This window comes from Podarcis muralis, chromosome 13 (genome assembly GCF_964188315.1).
Source record: "Podarcis muralis chromosome 13, rPodMur119.hap1.1, whole genome shotgun sequence".
In the NCBI taxonomy this organism is placed as follows: Eukaryota; Metazoa; Chordata; class Lepidosauria; order Squamata; family Lacertidae; genus Podarcis; species Podarcis muralis.
This window is the reverse complement of record NC_135667.1, coordinates 56,713,110-56,736,091: the sequence shown is the minus strand read 5'-3', so window position 1 is coordinate 56,736,091 and position 22,982 is coordinate 56,713,110. Positions and strand designations below refer to the sequence as shown.

At 46.0% G+C, this 22,982-nt stretch overlaps 1 protein-coding gene across 6 annotated transcripts in view; it reads left to right on the top strand.

The window, feature by feature from the left end:
- The window catches only part of IKZF1 (IKAROS family zinc finger 1), a 76,397-nt gene that overhangs the window by 19,875 nt on the left and 33,540 nt on the right, over positions 1-22,982 (top strand). For all 6 annotated transcript variants that reach the window (XM_077917671.1, XM_077917676.1, XM_077917675.1 and 3 more), the window contains exon 3: positions 7,622-7,741. In XM_077917671.1, coding sequence (XP_077773797.1) covers positions 7,622-7,741 — 120 coding nt within the window. The remainder of the gene's footprint in view (positions 1-7,621; positions 7,742-22,982) is intronic.

Sequence of the window (22,982 nt, the reverse complement as noted above, 5' to 3'; positions counted from 1 at the left end):
GTTTCTCATCTCAGCAGGCATCCACTGCAGGACTGAGTCTAAAATCAAGAAGTTATTCCTCCAGAACTGTCTTCACTCCTTAATAGTGAGCCTCTGTGTAGCTCGCATCTCCATAAAGACAAAACTATGATAGCAACAGCAGCACGTTCAGGTTGTGCACTTTTCCAGAAGGGCAGATCTGATAGCCAATATCATGAAATGAAATCTCTACACGCACAGGCCATATTCCTCTGGGGCAGGGGAGACAAAAACATGTTTGTATGCCGCCTTTCCATAGTTCACACCATGCTCAAGGCAGCTTGCAACATAGAAAGATATACATAATTAAAACATAACCAAAGTAGTCACAAACCGTATAACACTTTAAAACTACATGGGCAAATTGCACAGTTGCCACATAAATCATAGTAAGATTAAAAAAAATAAAGATACCAAAAAATATATCAATAACAGCAAGGAAAACACCAACAAAACCCTCTGAACAAAAACAGTCTCATCTTTTGCAGCTGGAGTCAGTCTGGGCTCCATCTTCTGGAGCAGGTGGAAAAAGGCCTGTCGAGCAGGGAGGAGGTCTTCTTGGACTCACAGCCGAAATGGCCTCTGCTTATGGGCTGCCCAGAGGGAGCTACTTGTCTGCTGGTGGAAAAGCTAAGGGACGATTGGTCTGATCTCAACAGGCTGTTCCGTCTAGTGCTCTCTACGTTGTGCTCTCAGTTCCAAGGCAAACTTGTGGTTGCTTCGTTGTCTTCATGGCCTGCCTTGTCCTTGAAAGGAGGAGTTGAATGGATTGGTTATGTCAACTGAGTTTTTTGCAGGGAAGGCAGGAAATGCAGGGAGTTCTCTTTTTTAAAAAACAAGCAAACAAGCCCCTGACACTATTTGTGACATTACCACCAGCATTTTTGACAAGCTGGTTTTATTTTCAACAGAACAAATAGAAAGCAAGATGCTTTGCTGCAAAATTATGTTCTGCTGCCATACGACTCTGGTGAATTTTAACACTTGTGAATCGGGTTGGATAAGCACACTTTTCTGGCAGTGGAGACTCTTGTGTAAACTAGAGCTGAAGGAAATAGCCAGGGTTGTCAAAGGCTCGATCCAGCTAGAGGAGATGTGAGAAAAAATTCCTGGTTACCAAATGGGAGGGTAATTGTGGGTGGGGAGGATCAGTTAACCTTTCAGTTGAGTTTGTGCTGCCCATATCCTCTTTTCAAGTCGCTCACAGCAGGTGCGTGCCATTTTTACGCAAGACCTAAAGCACTTGGTTGCTGTGCTTTGCCTGGGAGCAACTGGGCATTATGAAGGAAACGCAGGATTGGGAGGTGGGGGTGGGGTGCTTGAAGGGGGAAGGGGTTAAACACACCTCCTGCTTGCCTACAGATCCTCCTCTCCCATTATCTCTGTAGAAACATGTTTGCTAAGATAAATACTGATTTCACAAACCTATAGAAAAGTAACATCAGGGCTACTCAAACTTACACTGAATGCATCCCCAGCCAAGAGAAAATGAGATCCCTTCCAGGTGGATGTAACCCCAAGGGGAAATGGGTCAGGGAAGAGGGAAATGCCTCTTCCTTAATTTGAGGATGGGTCCCCCAGTTAATTTCGCAGCCCCACATGCAGTCCTCCACTTGCAGTTCCCCATCCCATGGCCATAGTTTCTCAGTCCCTGCAGCTTCAGCTTGAAAGGAATCTCTCCTCACATGGGAACTTTTTTGGTGGTGTCTTTGGTTTATCTTCAGCAGCACAGAGGCCTTGAGGAAAACGAAACCTGCCATTTCTGGGCTACTCACACGTCAAACATTTAAAGCACACTCACTCACTCCAAGTACCCAGGGACTGTAGTTTAAGGGAGCTGGGAGTTGTAGCTCTGTGAGTGGTAAACTACAGTTCCCAGTATTTGGGGGAGGGGGGAGTATGCTTTAAATGTACAAGACCCGTACAGTTTCCATTCAAGTCTGCTTTAGGGACAGTGGTAAGAACTGAATAAGATCTGCCCCTCTCGGCAGCCCTGTGTTCCCACAGTGGATGAAAGGGAAGGACACGGGAAGCCCTTAAGGAGGACTTTCAGAAGAGACGGGAGACGGTGCCTTTCCGGAGCTCGTGATGAGGCAAACGTGACTGATCCTCATGTTTAAATGGATGGAGTGTGGGGGGGCAGGCAGGGGTGATGGGGTGTTTTCAGGACATCAGGACAACATGTGCTCTTTGATACATTCAATATTAAATTGCAAAACAAGTTAAAGTGGGGGAGCTTCAGTGCATTTTAAGAGCATTTGCCCTTGTTGTTTGGTTATACTTCGCTATAACTACAGTGGTACCTCAGGTTACAAACACTTCGGGTTAAGAACTTTGCTTCAGGATGAGAACAGAAATCGCACGCCAGCAGCGCAGTGGCAGCGGGAGGCCCCCTTAGCTAAAGTGGTACCTCAGGTTAAGAACGGTTTCAGATTAAGAATGGACCTCCAGAACGAATTAAGTTCTTAATCAGAGGTACCACTGTATAGCAATGCTATGAACAAAGTCACCCTGTTATCCCTTCTCTTCTCTTCTCTTCTCTTCTCTTCTCTTCTCTTCTCTTCTCTTCTCTTCTCTTCTCTTTTCTTTCTTTAGCAAAGAGATTTGATCATGCATGACTAATACCAATGCCCAATTAATTGATAATAACAATATATACAGCCAGCAGACAGAAATATAGGTGCTCACGAGGAACAACCCTATGTGGTTTAAATCTCAGGGAACAGAGGGGCAATTGACCACACCCCTAAAGAGTGCAGTGGGTTTTGGAGAAAGGGGAGAGTGCTGGACAAATTACTTGTGATAATGATCTTTAACAAAATGAAAATATTTCATTGTGGATGGGGGAAATGAATCAATCCTGATTTTATTTCAATGGTGTGGTGAGATGAATAGACAAATTGATATTACCCATAATTTTGTTACCTAGGAATGGTATTAATTTACTGCAACTTACTCAGAACCATATGACTAGGAGGGATCTGGAATTCATCCACTATTTTGGTCCCTTAAAGGTAAAGGTAAAGGTAAAGGTGGCGGGGACGCGGGTGGCGGTGTGGGTAAAACCTCAGTGCTTAGGACTTGCCGATCGTATGGTCGGTGGTTCAAATCCCCGTGGCGGGGTGCGCTCCCGTCTTTCGGTCCCAACTGCTGCCCAACTTTAAGAGCTCTTAAAATCCACATTTATCTGCAGGGCTTAAAAAACCTATTTCTGTGTGCAAATGATCTTGCTTTAAGTCATGGTGAGGGGCCGGAATGGTAAAGGACCTGCCCACCTAGCAGTTCGAAAGCACCCCTAAGTGCAAGTAGATAAATAGGTACCGCTTTATAGCGGGAAGGTAAACAGCGTTTCCGTGTGCTGCGCTGGTGCTGGCTTGCCAGAGCAGCTTCGTCATGCTGGCCACGTGTCTCCGGACAGCGCTGGCCCCCGGCCTCTTAAGTGAGATGGGTGCACAACCCTAGAGTCGGACACGACTGGCCCGTACGGGCAGGGGTACCTTTACCTTTACCTTTAAAGGTAAAGGTAAAGGGACCCCTGACCATTAGGTCCAGTCGCGGACGACTCTGGGGTTGCGGCACTCATCTCGCATTATTGGCTGAGGGAGCCGGCGTACAGCTTCCGGCTCATGTGGCCAGCATGACTAAGCCGCTTCTGGTGAACCAGAGCAGTGCATGGAAACGCCGTTTACCTTCCCGCTGGAGCGGTACCTATTTATCTACTTGCACTTTGTGCTTTCGAACTGCTAGCTTGGCAGGTCCTTTACCATTCCGGCCCCTCACCATGACTTAAAGCAAGATCATTTGCACACAGAAATAGGTTTTTTAAGCCCTGCAGATAAATGTGGTTTTTAAGAGCTCTTAAAGTTGTTTGATCCTAAATGCACACTGGGCATTGGTGGGAACTGAGGAAATGGCAGGTGGGTGGAAGGGTAGCCGGGTGGGTGGAGCCTGAACCAGCGAGGATACATGGGTGGGGAAGATCCACACAAGGGGTCTCTACCTACATAGTATTGATATATGAGATTTTATGTAGACACACACATGCACAAGCTTCCCAATTACATGGGCTTGCAAGACATAACAGAGAAGTGACTCCAGTCATTTAGATAGTGTGGAATGCAAGCAGGCAGAGCATAAACTTAGTTCTTCTTATGAGAACAGAATTGTTCTCTGGCTTTAGGCAGATTTGGATCCAGTCTTGCTCAAGGCAGCAGATAAGCAAGCCAGCAACTGTAAATGAGACAAGGATGGCACATCTGTTCCCAGTTCTTGGAATATGGCCATCGCTGGCTCCTAACGGAACTCTCCAGCCTGCATGATAAGCTCAGAGTTCACACTTATATCCCCCTCCTGAAAGCAATATTTTATGAGGCAGCCATTGCCGCATTAAAACTGGAGACACAGCAGTGCTGACATGTATTTAGCAGAACTGCATATGGCCCCAACGAAGGAGGCACAGAGAACAGAGATGCGATTCTCTGACTTATTCAGCAAATGGTTTACCGTATTTTTTGCTCTATAACACGCACCCGACCATAACACGCACGTAGTTTTTAGAGGAGGAAAATCCGTACGCATGCCACCCGTAGGCATTGCCTCTATAACACGCACAGACATTTCCCCTTACTTTCTAGGAGGAAAAAAGTGAGTGTTATGGTGCAAAAAATACGGTACCTTTGATTTCTCCATGTGTTTTGTTATTATTAATGATTGGCCTTAACCAGTGAAGAAGGAATACTAGCCGTGCTGTATCACCATGGAAATCTCTCTCTCTCTTATTCTGTTTAGTTTCTTTTGGGATAGTTCAGAAATGGGGCGAGGACATAGGCACTGGTTCCAGGGGGCCCATTGTTGGAGGCAGGTCCAGAGCGATGTCAGGACACGGTGCAGCGTTGTGCGGGGGATGTCAGAATATCACACCAGCCCCCTCCGTGTGCTTCAGAAGATGGCGCCTCTGGGTGAGGAAGAACCCTTTCCAGCCCAAGGGTTTCATCCTTTCTGGACAACCTTCTGGGCACCCCCTGCTGCTGGTGGGGTGGCCAGAGAGAAAAGTGGGAGGGGCAGCAAATGCAAAAATTATGTTTTTACAGTAGGCTAGTTTCCACATACATTCCTCCATCTAAGGACCAAAAGGCAAGGCCCTATTCCAGCAAGGCAAAACCACAAGAATGATATGGAGCCTGATGTTTAGGGGTGCGGCCCGAGGAGAGTGTTTGTGGCTGGGGATGGGGTACAGTTTGGGGAGATAGCGAGCCTGGCCCCTGGCCCGGGCATTCTCACCCTTGGTGCAGATCCAGGGTAGCCAATTTGCTCCATGTAGAAAGTCGCCTATGCTTCCAACGTCCGCATAGCCTGTCAAGTGCTGCTTTATCTTCACCTCACAAGCCAGTCCCTTGGGAAATTCCATCACTGTATTGCCTCCTGAGCAGACTGTTGATGGTCCTCATTTCTGTTGCTGCTTCTTCTCTAAACCTGACCACATCCATTCTCCACTCACATCCAAACAACCAGCTGGTCCTTCACCCAAGCTCATATCTGTGGTTCACTTATCTTGAAATCAGTTAGAGGTCAAGTTGCCCACCCATTTTCTTCTCCTACAGTCTGATATTCAATGTGTCTACTGGGAAGTGAATATAGTCCCACTAAGTTCAACAGGACTTACTTTCTGTAGGATTTGAGCCTCTAGTCTCTGTGGATTCCCTTCTGTGTCACCTCCACCATGAGCTCCCCAGGAGACCCAGGGCAAGCGACTGCTCTCTCAGCTTCCAGCCTCTACCTGCAAGATTAACTTATATTTAAGATTTGTACCTTGCTTTTCAGTATTAGCACCCACAAGGCGACTCACAATAGTCAGTAAGAACAATAGGATTCGGTTCAATACAATTTTTAATATTTTTTGTAAAAGAACCCAACAGAACCAGCACATTAAAAATATCAGCAAAAAAAATAATTAAAAGAATCTCAAATATATATTTATTTAGGACATTTGCTGGCTATCCAAAGTCCTCTTAGCAGTTCAAACATTTTGCAGTATCCAAACATTCTATAGTTCAAATTTTAAAGCATTAATTTAAACATCAAACACAATCATTCAGTGTTCTCTCTTGTTAAATCTAGAGGTGGCAATGCTGATTTATTTTACAGACTTGTTGTAAGGCTTACCAAGATAATATATGTGCTGTGGTTTGAGTACCATGAAAGTGTTAAGTATTAGTACAACATAGGAGCAGAAGGGCTCCTCTGGGTGACTGGTATCTGCTGTGAAACTTAAAGTATGTAAAAAGGTGAAATGGGGAGAGTTTGTCAGGAAACCCCCATCCGATTGCATGCTGAAAGTTCTCAAAAAAAAAAAAAAAAAAAAAAAAAAAAGAGTTTCCATCTCAGTAATTGAAATCAATGGAGCAAATTAACTACAACCAGGGAGTAAGGAAACTTATTTCTGAATATGATGGAACTGGTAGTCATGAGCTTAGTCACTTGAGCTTAGATTGAGGCCTCCTGTAGTGTGTGATCAATAGGCTTGCATTATGGAACCAACTTTCAACTTTGGTTATGCTAACAGTCTCCTCTGTTATGACTGTGGACTCGTCACAGGTTGAAGGGAAAATTGCAAAGACAGGAATAAGTTATTCAGTGTCTCTGGCAATACCAGGCAAAGGATCTCCCAGAAATCCTGCCTCCGAGTTTTGTGCTTAAAAGAAACATTACAAACTAAATGCACAGAGGTGAATTGTAGCACCTATTTTGTGTTAAGTCTTTATTGAGCAGCAAAAGAATGTATTTGGGCCTCAGACTTTTTGATGGCGTTTTAATACTTCAACCCAATATTTGCTTCTTGTTTTGCAATTGCATACCTAGCCCCAGTTAATATTCTGTGCATGCCTCTTAGAAATTAAATGGAGAATGGCTATTTCTCCCCATCTTTCCACTTTAAAAGTCATTTGCTACAAAATGTTAGTATGATTACATATCTATAAAATTGCCATGCAGGAGTGAACTTATCAGGGTATAACAACATAGATGAAGTTAAGGCATGAAATATGAAATATCATGCTCTGGCATCCAAGAGAAGAGGTGCCCACATGGATTACTTCGAATGAGCTTTACTTTTAGAAAAGAAAGGCTTTGCTGGGAGACATACTGGGGGGAGAACGAAACCCCGTTATGCGACAAGAGCAGCTCAAGCAGAGTTCAGAGAGCCAACACTGCAATAGTTGTTTCGCCTTCAGAAGTCTTGTAAGTGGACATTTCACGAGCTGCTTCTTGAACTTTCCTAGAATGAATCAGGTGGACCAGGGTTCAACAGGTCCTGGACTTCCCCTTCCCACCCATGGTATTTTAAAACAAAAGTGCAACTGACATGGTGCAACTGACATGGGCTGAGTCCAATCTAAGTCATGAAAAGCACAAGCAGCGCCCTTGACCCGTCCCCTTAGTCTTCAGAACTCGGCTGCTGTGATTGGCAGCCTGGAGGCTAACATGAGGGCACATTCTATTTCAAAGGTTCTGGAACCTTGAGGTTATTCATATGCTGTATCAAATGGGGGCCTGAACTGAACATGGATCTTCCTCAACTTACTGGGACTCTTCCCTTTATCACCAGGAAAAGAAAGTCCTCCGGTAAGCGATGTCCCGGATGATTCTGATGAGCCCATGCCTGTGCCAGAAGATCTTTCCACCAGCACAGGAGGACAGCAGAATTCTCGCAGCGAGAGAGTTTTGGGTAAGAGCATTGCTATGCGTGGCTTGCTGCTTCCATGCACGAGGTGCTTCTTGATTCACTTGGAGGACTGAGAATGCCTTACTTCTGAGGCAGGTGTTTTTGTTTTGTTGCTTTTCTGTCTCGAAGGTAACAGGCCCCTTTTAACCTAAAAGGTTATAGCCAATAATCTAGCTTTACAATACGTGGTTCCATCAAAGACTGTTCCCATGCTCGTTCTGCACGGAAATGGTTTTATGACAGAAAAGTAAAAGCATGAAGCATGGGGTTGTGGGGGAAGGGGGTAGAAGAACACGCAGAAAACTTTCCTGCCTCTCTGTTAGATTTCTAATGTTAACCTGGGTTATGCTTTGTAAATTTAATAGCTCTTGATTTGAAATAGATAGCAAGCATCTGGAATAACTGCAATACCATTATCCCAGTTTCAGTTGTCTGTAAATAATTTCCAGTAATCAAAATCATTGGTTTTCAGCTGATTGATGGCTTGCAACTCACACTTGGTCACACCCTGACCTGAAGTGGGTTGCAGCAGTGGGACTGCCCCAAGTTTCTTGTCTGCTGTTTACATTTTAAAAGACTGGGGAAGCAAGAGAGAGATGGGGAGAAAAGCAGAGAGGAGGGATATGGGGGGACGTAAATATGGGGAGGAAAAAAGATGGTGAAAAATTTAAAGTGTGACCCATTTGTTAGAGATTGGTCTTAAATGTGGGTCCTGGCTCTGAAAAGGTTGAAGACCACTCATCTAAAACCCACACTTTAGCTTGCTTTCTGGTGCAATGTAATGTACAAAAATATTATCCTGATCAAGGAGAACTTCTGTGTAACCAAATGTTTGATTACCAAGTGATTTGTGAGGTTTCTCCCCCAGGAAGAATAGCAGGTTTAAATAATTTGTCCTCTTTCATTCTCGATCCCTGAGCTGGTTCCTCATCCATTGATTGCCCAACATCTGATGACTCACTGCTGGATTTGCAAACAAACTCCATTGAAAAGCAGGTTGCGTTTGAGGTGCTATGAAAGCGCTGCCTGGGGTCCTTGTTAGCTTGGTCACACATGCAAGTTGCTGTTCAGCACCGCAGTTATGAAGTCACGAACACGCATGCATGTGTGAATCAGCCCAGCCATGGAATCTGATCTCTTGGGATCCAGAAATGTTCTCCGAGGCAAGGTCACACACTTGCTTCCTTAGTATGGCAACCAGGCTGCAGGGGAAGAAGTGGTCCCTTCCCATTCTGCGCTTCTCTCGATTCAGTGATAAGCTGCAACACAGATTAGGCAAGCTCTTCTTATCGTGGCAGCTGCAGCCCAGCATGAGGAAACATTCTTACATGGCAGATGGATGAAGCACCACTTTTTCTTTTATCAAATATCTATAGCTTCTTCCTTTCCCTCTTTATTATCAGTGAAGCTGGCAGAGCTAGCTGAGTGATTAGAGGGAAGGCAAAAAAGAAAAGAAAATGTAATTCAGAGCTAACACTCTGATCAGTGGGGCTGTAGCAGGTGGGGCCGTGCTGTTCCCCCAGCTGTGCGTCACCACGGGGAGCAGGGGAGCAGGGGAGGGGGATGCTCTTCAGGTGCCCATCCGGCAGCAGAGCTGGAGCTCCTGTCACCCGTCGCGCACTGCGCTGAGCTCCCCACTTCCTTGCCCTTCCTGGTAAGATCAGTGAGTCCTGGTGTTGAGAAGCAGGAGAGCAGCGCAGCCCCGTTTGCCCTCTGCCGCCAGCTTCCACCAGCTGGGGACATTGTGCCCTGGGGCTGGAACAGTCTTGTATTCTTGAGTTTTACACATAAAATTGGCTTCACAAACTGTAAAGATTGTAACTCCACACCCTCAGGTGATGTGAGGTCCTGGGCAGTCAGACCATGCAGCTATGGCTGAATGAGGCAAGGTATCATTGAGGGTATCATTCATGGGTAGCCAGCAGTTGCTTATTTTGTTTATTACTGTATTATTATACATTTAACCACCATAAATGGAGGGTGTGATTTGGATTTTCTGCTTTGGGTGTTGAAACGTCCTGGGCCATCTCTGGGCGTTGATGGGGGGGGGGCAGCTGAGGGCAGAAAGAGGCAGGTGGGCCTTAGTTTTTTACTTTTGCAGCATGTGTATGAAATAAAAACACGATAGCAATGTTTATTAAATATACACATGGTTTCATGCATATTTTCTTACAAAAGTAAAATATGAGCCATGAGACTACAAGAGACTATAGCAATACTCAACTTCCAGCCTTGGAGGGGTTTACCACTGAAAACCATCTGCTGGGAAGCAACTGTGGAGAGGGATGTCGCCTTTATGACCTGCTTTGGGGCTTTCTGGAGGCATTTGGTGGGCCTGTGTGGAAAACTGTGGATTTTATATAATACTGTTGTGTAAGGCATTGTATGTGGTTCCACCTTTGCCTTAAAAATGGACTAAAAGTCTATTAAATAAGTAGGATGCTAACATGCATAAATGAAGGCCATGCTAAATTTCTCCCTGAGGCCTGCTCAACTGAAGCAAAAAACTGAAACGGGGGGTGGGGATTACACAGAAAATCCTTTGATTGCCACAACATTCTTGGAACCAGAATACTATCACAACCCTGGAATGCCATCCTTGAGAATAGTCCTGCTGACAGGGCCAGGCCACCCATGAGGGCAGGTGAGGTCGATGCTTCAGGTAGCAGGATCCACAGGGCAGCAGATCCCGCCCCCAAAGAACACATCGCCCGCTGTCGCTGCCAACCCATTTGCTCTTGGGAGGCTGGCTCTCTCCCCCCCCCCCCCTTCAGTGCTGCCTCCACAGTGGCCTCTTGGCCCATCGGAGGCGCTGCTTGTCTCCTCCCACCCTTGTCCACAATGTTGGTCTTTAATCGTCCTCCTTCATTGGCTGGGGTGGGGGGCACTGCTTGGTGGTTCGCCTCAGGTAACAAAATGCATTGGGCTGGGCCTGCTTGCTGGTGTCTGTGCGCTCACTCCGCTATGGGCAGCTTGGGAATTGTGATTTATAGTAGTTGCTTGGGGGGAAAACCCAATTAAAAAGGAAGGAAATCTGGCCAAGATCAGCCGATTTTACAGTAACCAAGAGTCAAGTGCTTCCATACTTCTTCCATTGAAATAAATGGGATTTAGAAGAAGGCTGGAGTTTTGCTGGATTGTGCCTGGATTTCTTAAAAACAAATCTCTTGCCCAGCCCTTCTCCATCCTGGAGCCAGCCAGGATTATGGGGGTGTCTGCTGAGGAGCTCCTGTCTTTTCTAGGAACAATTTCTGTGCTCCTAATGTTTGATTACACTCCCAACTAGGAATGTGGGAATCTACCATGTGGAAGTGCCGTAGGATTTCCACATAGCTAAACAGCAAGGCAGTGTTCACATTCTTGTTTCCATTAGGCTCCTACTGGTGTTCTGGAATGTGGTTCCAAACCTTTCAGATTAGAGAAATCCTTAAATGCAGAGGCCAGCTTGCAAACGTAGGCAAGAGTATAGGAAGGTGGCTTGGTAGAAAAGGAAGCCAAAAGGCAGGGCAGCTGAAGGGGAAGTGCTCCACCCCAGATTGAGAAACACAATCCACTCAGTGGTGGTGTTCTAGCGGCTGTTTTGACAAAGGTAATAAATATCTAGTGCTCTTTAGTAGCTAGAGTGGCTGTGGAGCTGCTTTCTTACAACTAGCCGGTGTGCTTCCAAACAAACACAAACACATTGGCCATGCTATTAGAACTGGTGGGAGCCTCAGCTCAGCCACAACTGCAGGGCCAAAATCGCTTTGCAAAGTGCAGATTAGGTCAATCTGCCTCTAAAGGTGAACTGAATTGCAGTTCTTCCCACCAAGGACTGTGTGGGTCACGTGCTCCACTCTGTTTCTGAATAACAGAATTACCCAGTGATCCTGTGTCCTTACACACACATTACAGATGACTTCACTATCTAAATCTCAGGATTGTGATGCGTGGGGGGGGGGGGTGCAGCAAAGGGAGGGGGGGGATAAGAGAAGCAAAGGAACAAAGGATGGACAGGTTCAAATGCAGCTGAGATGTTCTCAGCCCTTGGTGCATTTGCAGGGTGAAGACTGCGGAGTTAAGCTAGCCCTTCACAGAAAACATTTTGAGACGAGGCTCTAAAGTGCTTCTGGGTAGATATAGAGTAAGCCACTTTTTCACACTTCCATTTTACAGAGCAGTCCTGTACAGTATACATGTCTATTCAGAAGTAGGTCCCATCCAGTTCAGTGGAGCATACAGGGTTGCGGCCTTCATTACGCTGCAAAACAGGTGTATTTTTCAACAGCAAAATTTATCTCTGCCCTCCCCTCTCCCACTTTCTGGTACCATCCCTTACATCAGAGTAATGCTGCAGGTGTTGTGATAGTTTTCACTAACCTAGAGGAAAGAGAGAAACTTACTGTGAGTCTAACGTGCTTCTGGATGAAAAGAATCGAAAGATTCTTTGGCTAAACTGGAGATACTGTGTGTGCCTCATTGTGTGGCTTTTTTCAATCCGGATAGTGAGCCTGCTGATCTTATCTGCAGTGGGAGGAAGTTGCTTTTATCTGAGAAGCGCATCTCTCCCATTCTGATAAGTCCTGCTTTAGCTGTGGAGTTATATTTATCTAGTGGGATCACTGGCTCACCAGCCACAGCCGCAGCAGCAGTGGGGCTGTTACTGAGGGGGGGCCAAGATGAGCCTGGCAGGATCCTGCGGAGGGAAGACCAGCCTTAGAGTAAGCCTTGGATTCCTTGGGGAGCAAGAGGCGAATGAGCCCATCTCTGAAGGAGGGCTGGGGGAGCCCAATTCCAAGCTGTAGCTCTCGCAACATGCCAGCTCGAACAAAGCACTTTTCCCCAGGGCCCATCCCAAGGAAAAGTTGGCGCCGTTGACACCAAATTCCAGGTCACTGTTTAGTCCTCCATTTCTAAATTTGGTAGCTAGAAAGTGATTCCTTAAAGAGGAACACCAGTTTCCTGCCCCTTTCCCCACAAACCATTGAACTGAGGTGAAGAGGGACAATAGCAGATTTTTTTTTTCTTTTTAGAAAAAAATAAAGAATTCCCCAAGCATGCAATATCAGGAGAGGGATGTCTATGTCAACAAAAACACACAAGGGCTATTTGAGGATGAAGTGGGACAAAGCAGGTGAAAGGAGCAAAAAAGAGAAGTTTAGTCAAAAGGATGTGATAAATGCTCCCTGTGTTTACCCTTTGCCCCCCCCCCCCCCCATGTCTCTGGCCTTTGAGTGAGTTTCTCATTCTACAATCAGTTTTTCAGTTTTTCTCTCTGGTCTGAGGCATTTATTTATCCCAGCCTTTATTTCTGGTTACCACATTTTTCTGCCCAGCTCTTTGTTGGCAAAAAGCAACTGTGAACCGATGGGAGGACCAGTGAGGTTACTTGAGGAACCTCGCTCCCCTATTTTATTCATTTATCTATTGCATAATGGGAGGCAATGATGGAGCATATTCAGTAGTCATGCTTTCAGCGCAGCTTCGTGTATACAGAAGAAGGAGGGGGAGAGTGTAAACGTACGTAGTAGCAGAGCTCTTAAATAGTGCCTCTCAAGCACTTCGCATATATCAGTAAGCCTTTGAGCAGCCCTGCGATGCTGGCCATTATTAGCGCCACAGCACCTTTGGGCTGCCAACTGTGGACTTCCTTCTCTGCCCACATGCCTGTCATGCAGAAAGTTAACAGGCGGGTGCTTTCTCCATCACTTAGCCCCAGATCAGAAAAGCTTCAACTGCTTAATTACATGGTCGGCTCATCTACTCTTCCCCTTTCCCCGTGATTTCTTCTGTTTGAACCATCATGGACATTTGCTCCGATTCAGCCACAAACGGGGTTTTCCGGGGGGGGGGGAGTGGTGGGAGAAAAGAAAAACCTCTTGGACCCATGCTGAGAAGTCATGGATCAAACGGAAAGGTGGGTGAGCCCTGTGCCCAGTTGGTCCCAAAGGCCCAAGAGCAGAGCAGCCAGCCATGCGGGGGGGGGGGGGGGGGCAGTTAAACTGTCTTGGTATTCATTTTGGGGGGGGGGGAGGTTGAGAGACTGTCTGCTTCTGTCCCTAACCTCCACCGGCTGGCTGAGTTGCGCATTGTAGGCCCTAAGTGCATCCTCCAAGCCCTCCGCTTTTTACAGCCTGGGCGCATGGGGCTGTACATGGGCTCCCTGCAGAAACCTTGCTTGCCATCTGTGAAGGGAGGGAGGGGCTGGGCAGCAGGTGCATTTGCAGCCCCCCCCTTTTCCTCATTTCCATCCAGTGTGACCATCCACACAAAGCTCCCGATCATCTCAGTCTGGATAATGAATACTCTTCTTGTGGCCAGGCAGGCTGATTCCTTGAAACCGCAGGGGTTCTTTCACCTACTGGCCCCCACAACAGAAATTAAATTAAGAAATGTTAATTCATGGGGGGGCAGCAGAGATTTTGTTGGCCTTGGAGCCCGTGATACCTTGAAAGGATGGAATAACAATGATAATGAGGTATTATCTGAATCTGCAACACCTTTTCTTAATTTTATCTCTATGTTGCTGGTAGATCCTATTGAAATTGGTATCCTGTCATGGGCTTTATATTAATGCTAAATGGATTTTTTTTTAATATACTTCCACCAAAATTGCTTGAGCAAAAGAAAATAAAAAAGTGTTTTGTTGTTTGCACTTTATAACTAAACCCAGGGGGACTTCGTACACTTATTGATCACTGCTGTAAGCGTTTTTCATATCCACTTTAACCTTGATAGTAAAAGCCGTTTAATTAATTAATTCAGCTTGTAGGCTGCATTTCTATTGGAGAAATACTCAAAACAAATAAATATTTTCCCTCAGTTCCAGTTATGCTACACTCAAGCAAGCAAGCAACAATTAAGTACAAAGTGCAATCATATTCTCAAAGCAGCAAGTAAAACAAAGGCATCAAATTTAATAAGTACCTGTTTTGAAGAAGCCTCCCTTATGGCGATGGAGGGGTGCCAACCTGAATGAAATATTCAGGGGGGTGGCGCTGCAAACTGATCACAAAACACTCACAATATTTCAAATTTGGAAGGGTCCAGCCCCTCAAATCTTTTACTGGTGGAGGGGCAAAGAGACCTCGTCCCCTAGGAGTTGGCTCCTATGTGGCAAAGCGCCATTTCAGAGGAGACCAGCTGATCCCCATGTGTAGTTGTGGGCAAAGAGAAGGGCCTTTTCCTTGCCAGCCAAGCCACAGGGCCCAATGAAGGGCAAAACTCCTCTGAGCTTTCAGCCGCCGCTGCTATCCATGTGGAAAACTGGGTCCGGAAACATCCCCCCCAACGCCAAACTTCAGGAGGAACACTTTCTTATCTAAAACTGGTTGAGTTTTTACTGACATGCTCCTTATAAAAACGGATCTCTTTATACAGTAGTCCTTTTTATATTAAATATGAAGTTCTTTCATATTATATTAAATATGAAGTTCTTTTTTGCCATACTCTTCGTATAAAATAGAAATTGCGTATGACGCACCTACAAGCCTTGAGCTCTCTTCCTAGTCTTCAGTGCGGTGTAGTGGTTAAGAGCGGTAGACTCGTAATCTGGTGAACCGGGTTCGCGTCTCCGCTCCTCCACCTGCAGCTGCTGGGTGGCCTTGGGCCAGTCACACTTCTCTGAAGTCTCTCAGCCCCACTCACCTCACAGAGGGTTTGTTGTGGAAAGGAAAAGGAGAATGTTAGCTGCTTTGAGGCTCCTTCGGGTAGTGATAAAGCGGGATATCAAATCCAAACTCTTCTTCTTCTTCTTCTTCTTTATTCTTTTTTGCATCTGCTTAAAACATTTATGTTTAGGCAAACCTATCCAGGCATATAGAAGTTACATATTTTATTTCTTTTTGGCTAATGTTGATTTTAATAATCTTTTAAAATAGTTTTAATGCCTTTTTTTACTGTTTTCTGTTGGTAATGTTAACATTTTATATTTTTTTTTTTACATTCAAGCAGTTTACACATTTGGTAAATAAAAAATTAATAATATTAATATGGATGTAAGGGAGGGAATAGGCAGCAGAACAGGCTGATTATCTGCCTCCAGGACCAACGAAGTCACACCAAATTGCTGAGCTGAGTAGCACAATTCCAAGCATGTTTAACTAGATATAAGTCCCACTGAAGGTACTCCACAGTAAGAGTGCTTAGAACTGCAGCCTTAATTGTTTTAATTATATTTTATCCCACCTTTCTTTCAAAGATCTCGAGGCAGCTCCATGGTCTTTTGTTCTCACACCAACCCTGTAAAGGCAGAGAGAGAGAGCGCCAGGAAACTGTGCCTGAGCTGGGGTTTGGACCCAGATTTCATGGAGCAAGTCCAACACTCCAACCATTACACCACACTGCAATAAAAAACAATTAGCAGCACTGCTCAGGAATGTATCTCATCCTCCTAAAATAGATTTCTAAAAATCACAACTGGAAAACTCACAATGAATCCTGTGCATCCTCACACATTTATATGCCTATCCCTGAAATCTATAATTTAGCAGAGGCAGGAAATGTAAGCCTAGCAAGCAGGCAGATTATGGGGCTACAGTGGTTTCCACTGAGTTCTACACAGCAGACAAGCTGGAAGGTGTGTAGAGGAGAGCGACAAAGATGATCCAGGGTCTGGAAACCAAGCCTGATGAGGAAAGGTTGAGGGAGCTGGGTATGTTCAGCCTGGGAAAGAGGAGGCTGAAAGGAGACAGAGATGATAGCCAACTTCAGACATCTAAAGGGCTGTCAACATGGAGGATGGACCTGAACCAATGGCTTCAAGTTTACAAGAAAGGAGAGTCCAATGAAACGTCAGGAAGAATTTTCCGACAGTAAGAGACAGTGCAAGGTTGTGGACTCTCCTTCCTTGGAGGTTTTAAGCAGAGGTTGGATGGCCATCTGTCATGGAAGCTTTAGTTGAGATTGCAGGGGGTTGGGCTGCATGACCCTCAGGGTCCCTTCCAACTCTACAATTCTATGAGCCTATGAAAAGGGACAGAGTTGGAGGGGGTTAAAACCCGCCCTCTGCTTCAAGCAGTACTGCCAGGAATTCCCAAAGTATATATGCCCTCCTTCTGCTCAGCATATTGAATAGCTTTTTATGTGTCTTTCATATGCAGCTTGCCTCTAAAAGCTCATAGATGGCCCTTAATCAACTGGATGAAGTTACATAAGATGTTTCACTGGCTGGCTGAGTGCAATTGTTGTTTAACAAAGTGAATTTTTAAAGAAATAAACAGAATAATCTCCTGCTTCAAAAAATAATTGTGTGTGTTAAACATAAGTGGCTCTTTAACTAAGGTGACTTTCTCGATTCTGTAGAAGGTCACGGGTCATCTTGTCCCCAGCCAGCACAGTCAAGACCACCATGTGCCCCAAAGCAGAGAGCAGGTGCACCAGCAAGAACAAACAACTTCAGATGATGTAGGCCTTGAACTCCTAAGAAAAACCCAACTCTTCCTGTGTTGACTGGTGTTGCCTATGTGAAATTCATTCTTCCTCCTCTTTTTTACCGTCACAGTGCTTAGATTCTCAGATACTTGCGCATTTCCTGAGAACAGAGTGATCCACACATTTGGGGTTGTGGCTTTGCTTGGGTTGTGTTTTTCATGTTGAGGCACTGGATGGGGGAGATTACGAGATAGGGGTGAGGAGAGCTCTCGCTAGTAGCACATTTATGCAGCTACTGCACCAGGTATGCAGGGAGTCCCTGTGCGTATGTACTTGATGGCATGTGTAGCGCAAGAAAAAGGTGTCCTCTTGCTCTGCCTCATTTTTCTGGAGCATCGCGTTCCAGTAAATGGAGACTTGTACTGGGTCAGTGGTTTTCGGATTTCCTTCTCTCAGGGAACCCTTTGTGTTGTTGTGCACCAGTTCATGTACTTGCCCAGTTAAGAGCACATCTGTGTGCAGTGATCTTCCTCCTGCGCCCTGCAAGTACAGAAATGGAGCCAACCTGGTTGCCAAATAGCATTTGCCTCTCCTTGGGGCCAGTTTACACATGCATGCTCATCATTTTGCACATCATAAAGCAGGATGTGTGACTCCGCCACCACAGATTCATTATTTCAGACTGACCATTCATGTACTTTTTGATGGAGACAGTTCACACATTCAGTGGTCACCATGCTGAGTAATTGCGATAGGGGATGTGCGAAGGGAGCCAAACACATGTTGGTTTTGAGTTGGGTCAGGAGACACCTGCTCTAATGGCTTGGAGAGGAGGCAGATCCTGTGTTCAGATCACCTGGGTTGCACATATTATAAAAGCAGGGAGCATCTGGCTGAGGCTCCATTGATGTTTCCTTAGTTGGCCAGCAGCTTCCTCACCACTCCCAGCTGTAACCTCCAAAATAACCCGTGCTTTCTTCCTCTGGGTGACTTGACAGTACTTTAGACATCTGTTACAGAGGGACTTTCAGAAGTGCCTGACTGATGTTCCCTTTTAAACATTTTTTACATAGCCAGCACTAAGGAATGCATTAAAAACAAAGACCTGCCCCAAATTAAGGTATAAAATCAACTATGGCTCCATTGAGCCTTGTATTCCTTGCTCTGAGCAGGAAGCACTTCTGCAAGGTCTTTCCCCCCAGCCCTGATCCAGAGCTGACTTCATGATTTTGAGAGAATGCTCAGCAAGAATCTACAACCCTTAGTCTTGCCACATGGAAGTTTCTTCCTGAACAAACAGGATGCTGAATGTCACAATCTCTTTGGAAAGACCTTCTCTGCTATCTGGCCCATCAGGGATGGCCACTTCAACTCCTCCTCTGTGCGTTTTGCAACCAGCACAGCAACATGTCAAGGGGTTGCTCACAGGCTACATTTTGCAAATGACTTGGCTGGGACACAGCTTGATTGGTCAGAACAGCAGGAACAACTTTGCTGATTAGCTGTGTCCTTCCAGAAACATGAGTTTTGTGGTGCCTTTCTGTTAATTTGGGAGAAACAGGCAGTAGCAGCAGAAACAGGTGAAAGGATCTTATTGCATTATCTGAATGGACAGTTTAGAGTGGACATGGAGAGAGCAGAATCCCACCCCATGCTTTTCCTCTTCTTTCTTGTTCCTCAGCTGCTGTTGTCAATTCAATACAGTATTTAAGGGTGTTCCAGACAGGAACTTCTTGCATTTGGTGTGGGGGGGTCATATTTGTGGCGATGTTTTGGTGGGTGTCCTCTATCACCGCACCCCCTAGTTCTATTTTCTCCTCACCTGAACACAACCAGTCATTTTGTCTCTGGCAGCCCAAACTAAGCAGGTGTGCCTATATCCACCTCCGGATTTCAACAACCTGGTTCTCAGAGTTCTTGCTGTTGAGTCACTTCTTTTTGGAAGTGGGGAGTGGCGGCGGGGGCGGCTGTCGATAGCAGTCGAGAAGTTTAAAAAATGATATAGAGGTCTCATGGAAAAGGGGGGTTTTTTCAGTGTGAAAGTGTTCTGCCACCCACCCTTTTTATTCCTGGGTTTGCTTGAGGCACATGAAGGGGAAACCATTGATCCTGAGGAAGGGGGACACTTGCATCCCTTCCAGCTGCCTCTTCATGTGGTCCTGCCATGTGAGCGGCAGATTGTGTGGCATTTCTGGTTTGTGCTGGGAACTCTGAGGTGTTGCCTTGACTAGAGCTGCCATTTCCCTTCCTGCAAACAAGGAGAAGGAGAATTGTGGCACTTCTGAGGATCGGCTGCCTTGGAATCGGATAAGGGGGAATGCCACCACTTCCGCTTGGGTGAAATTGAGAAGTGTGGAGATGAAATGGACAGTCTTGGGGGGCGCCTCTGAAATTGACAAGTGCACATAGTGGCAGCACCCTGACACTGCCACTTGCTTCTTTGTCAGGGAGGCTGATCCGTGCAAGGAGGGAACGGCCAGCTGCAGCCCCAGCAGCTCCTTGCAAGCCAGAACACTCCACCCCATTTCCCCCTTCTCCTTTTGCGCTGCTGGTCAGGACTCAAGGGCTTGGCTGCCCACTCCATCCCCATCCCCGCCTTGCTGTAAAGCAGGGAGAGGAATGGGCTTGATCCTGCGGGAGAGCAAAAACTCGCCTCAGCAGAAGTGACAGCTATAATTAGATCTGTGCTGCTCATGCACACTTCCGGGGGGAGGGGGAATGAAAAGGTGTGGTGCGCACAAGTGCAAAAATATCCCCCACCCAGAAAAAGGGAAAAAATAAAAAGCCCCCCTACCTCTTGCAAAGCATGAAAACTAAGGTGTGGTAATAACTAAGCTCTTGCAATGTTTGCTCTTGTGCACTTGCAGTGAATTTCCCTCTTTCTCTTTTTTATGAAGTGTCAATGCACAGACACAGAAAGGCCTGCCCAGAATAGAAAAAGATTGTGGAGGGCAGAGGAGAAGCGCTTGTCGGGAGGGACAAAAAGCACACAGGGGGTGTTTTCCATCAAGCTTGGCCCACTTTTGGGGGTGGGCAAGAGGATGAATAGCAATGAATGCGGTGACTGGGGGGGAAAGGGAGCATGTGAACCTTTGTTTGCCAATTGTGCACACTGAGAAATGGATCTGAATGGGTCCATTTGTGAGATACTGCACATTCTTTATTATTATTATTTATTAAATTTGTATATGGCCTTTCATCCAAAGGTCAGAGGGCTGTTCACAGTAGAAAATTGCAAAATGAAAACACAACCTGCTTCTCACAGATACATTTCAAAGGACATTAATCAGCCAAAGGCCTAGTTGAAGGGGAACCTTTTTGCCTGGCGCCTAAAGGTATATAATGAAGGTGCCAAGTGAGCCTCCCAGGGGAGAGCATTCCACAAGTGGGGAGCCATCTCAGAAGAAGCCCCTTCTCATGTGGCCACCCTCTGGACCTTGCAGAAGGAGGCACATGAAGAAGCATAGGAGCCAATTCCTAGGATACCCCCCTAAAATATTTGAGTTGATGGGCATTCCCATTCCAATGGTGTGTGTGCACTGGGTCATGTGATCGATTATGCAGGGTGGAGCTTACCTGGGCCCCCACCATATTTTATTCAAGTTGGCACCCCTGTGAAGAAGGAGCTCAGATATTGAACCTTATTATCCTCAGATAATAATCTGGGTCATTTGACCTGGAAGCCCCCTCTGTCTTTTAGAACAGCTCATTACAAAAGTTAACCAGTCCTCATTTGGTCAACAGTTTTTAAACTGTGCCTTGGATCTTCCCTGGAGTTTCTTGAACAATGACCAGGGCTTCCTCTGGGGTAAGGTAAAGGTAAAGGGACCCCTGACCATTAGGTCCAGTCACAGAGGACTCTGGGGTTGTGGCGCTCATCTCGCTTTACTGGCCGAGGAAGCTGACGTTTGCCCACAGACAATTTTTCTGGGTCATGTGGCCAGCATGACTAAGCCGCTTCTGGCGAACCAGAGCAGCACACAAATGCCGTTTACCTTCCCACCAGAGCGGGACCTATTTATATATATTTTCATACCAGATGCATTTCTATGCACACTTTCCCCTAGTAGATGCATTTTGTACACATTGCTTGGCTGGAGAACTGTGCTGCAAAACTTTGGAGAAGTACCCATTTTGACAGATGGCCATGTTTCAGTTCAGGAAAGTGTGAATTAGGTAGGTTCGTCTTCAAATGTGGACGGATTCGAGTTTCTCCCCCTTGTCCAGCTGGAGTTTTACAGCATGTAAGTCATTAAAGCAGAGCATGGGAAACTGCTTCAGTGCAAAGGAGGCCAGTTTTCTCCTGGCTTGGTGGTTGTTTTGCTTCTCGGCTGAGCCACCAAGCGCCATTCCCGGCGTGGCTTCCCTTTCTGTCACTTCTCCATAACTCTTCACATTTCAGTTGGGCTCTTGGTTGCCTTCTGCTTCCTCTTTTTCCTGCATTCCTATATTTCATTATTTGCAGCTTCTTCCTCTTCAAGAGCTTTTTCAACAATGTGAGGAGGATGTGGAAACCCAGTTACATTATGAGCAGCAAATTGAGAAACTAACAACACAAACCTAACCATGCCTACTTGGAAGTAAGTTCTGTTGAATTCAGTGGGGCTTACTCTCAGGTAAGTGGGGTTGCAACCTAAGACTACTTACACACTGTTGCTATTTTGCGAGTGGGATATACTGACAAATTTAGGTTGCACAAGTACAGTAGTGAATTTGGTGTTCTTGTCCAACAAACCCATAGAAGAGTTTTGTGCAAAGAAAACAGAGTACAAAAATCACATTGAAATAAATCCACAGCAGATACAGATGTGTGGACCTGGAGTTTCCAGTTCCCTGGTGTTTCCAGACCCAAGAAAAGGACTCAAGAGATGAGATAGATTCTCCCAATCATCAGCTGGGGTTACGTGCTTAGATATTTTCAGCTTGAACACTTACACTTCACTCATTGCCCCCTGCACAATATTTAAGCCAACAGGAGCAAAGGAATATAGACACCTGAAGGCCCAAGGAGATGATTCCCTCCAAATCCCAAAACCCATCCTTCTTGCTGTAGGTCATTTCTACAGACCTGCAGGATTGATTGGAAACATGTTGGTGCCTGACGTGCTTGGTCATGAGCAGATCCACTAGCTTAAGGGATTCTAGCCTGCTGCTTAAATCAGAGGGGTTTCCAGAGGGGATCCCCCCCCCCCGCAACCCTTTCTAAAAGTGCAGTATTTCAAAGAGCTAAGGCTCTCTGAGCCAGCAGGCTCACAAGGAAGCTCTGTCACTCCTTGTGGTGAGCTTAGGGTGCTCATTTGTGCATAATAATTTTGCTAGCCATTGTGGATGCAAAGTGGACACCTGCAGAAAACAGCAGAAGAAAGTTCTGGGAAGTGGACAGCTGTGGATCAGCCTTTCTCCCAGCCCACAACTCCTTGGTGGAAGCCACCCACCCTGAGATCTGTGGGGGTTAGCATGGCAGGGATGAGGAAAGAGAGCAAATGCCCAGAACTGATGCATTTGTGGATTAGGCTAGAGAGGAACAGGAGCTGGAGGTTTCCTGTTAAGCCAGACAGGGGGAAGCTGCGATGTGCTGTTTCAGCTGAACTACCCCAGTTCCCTAGGGAACTCAAAGTTCTTCACCTTTCACCTCAGAGCAGCTTTTCTGGCTGTTTCACTCTGCACTCTGCGGCCTTCTGGAAATATGCAGATTTGCAGCACTATTTTACATTGGAGATAAATCAGGATTCAGCTCAACAAAATGGTCATGGGAAAGCCCAAGTGCTGAATCTTTCTGACATCATTGCAAAGATGGGTTTCCTCTGCCCTCAGCATTCTTCTTGAATTCCCGCAATGCTTCAATCCAGAGTCGTCGCTGGTTCAACCACAGCCTTCCTTCCCCAAGCTGAGA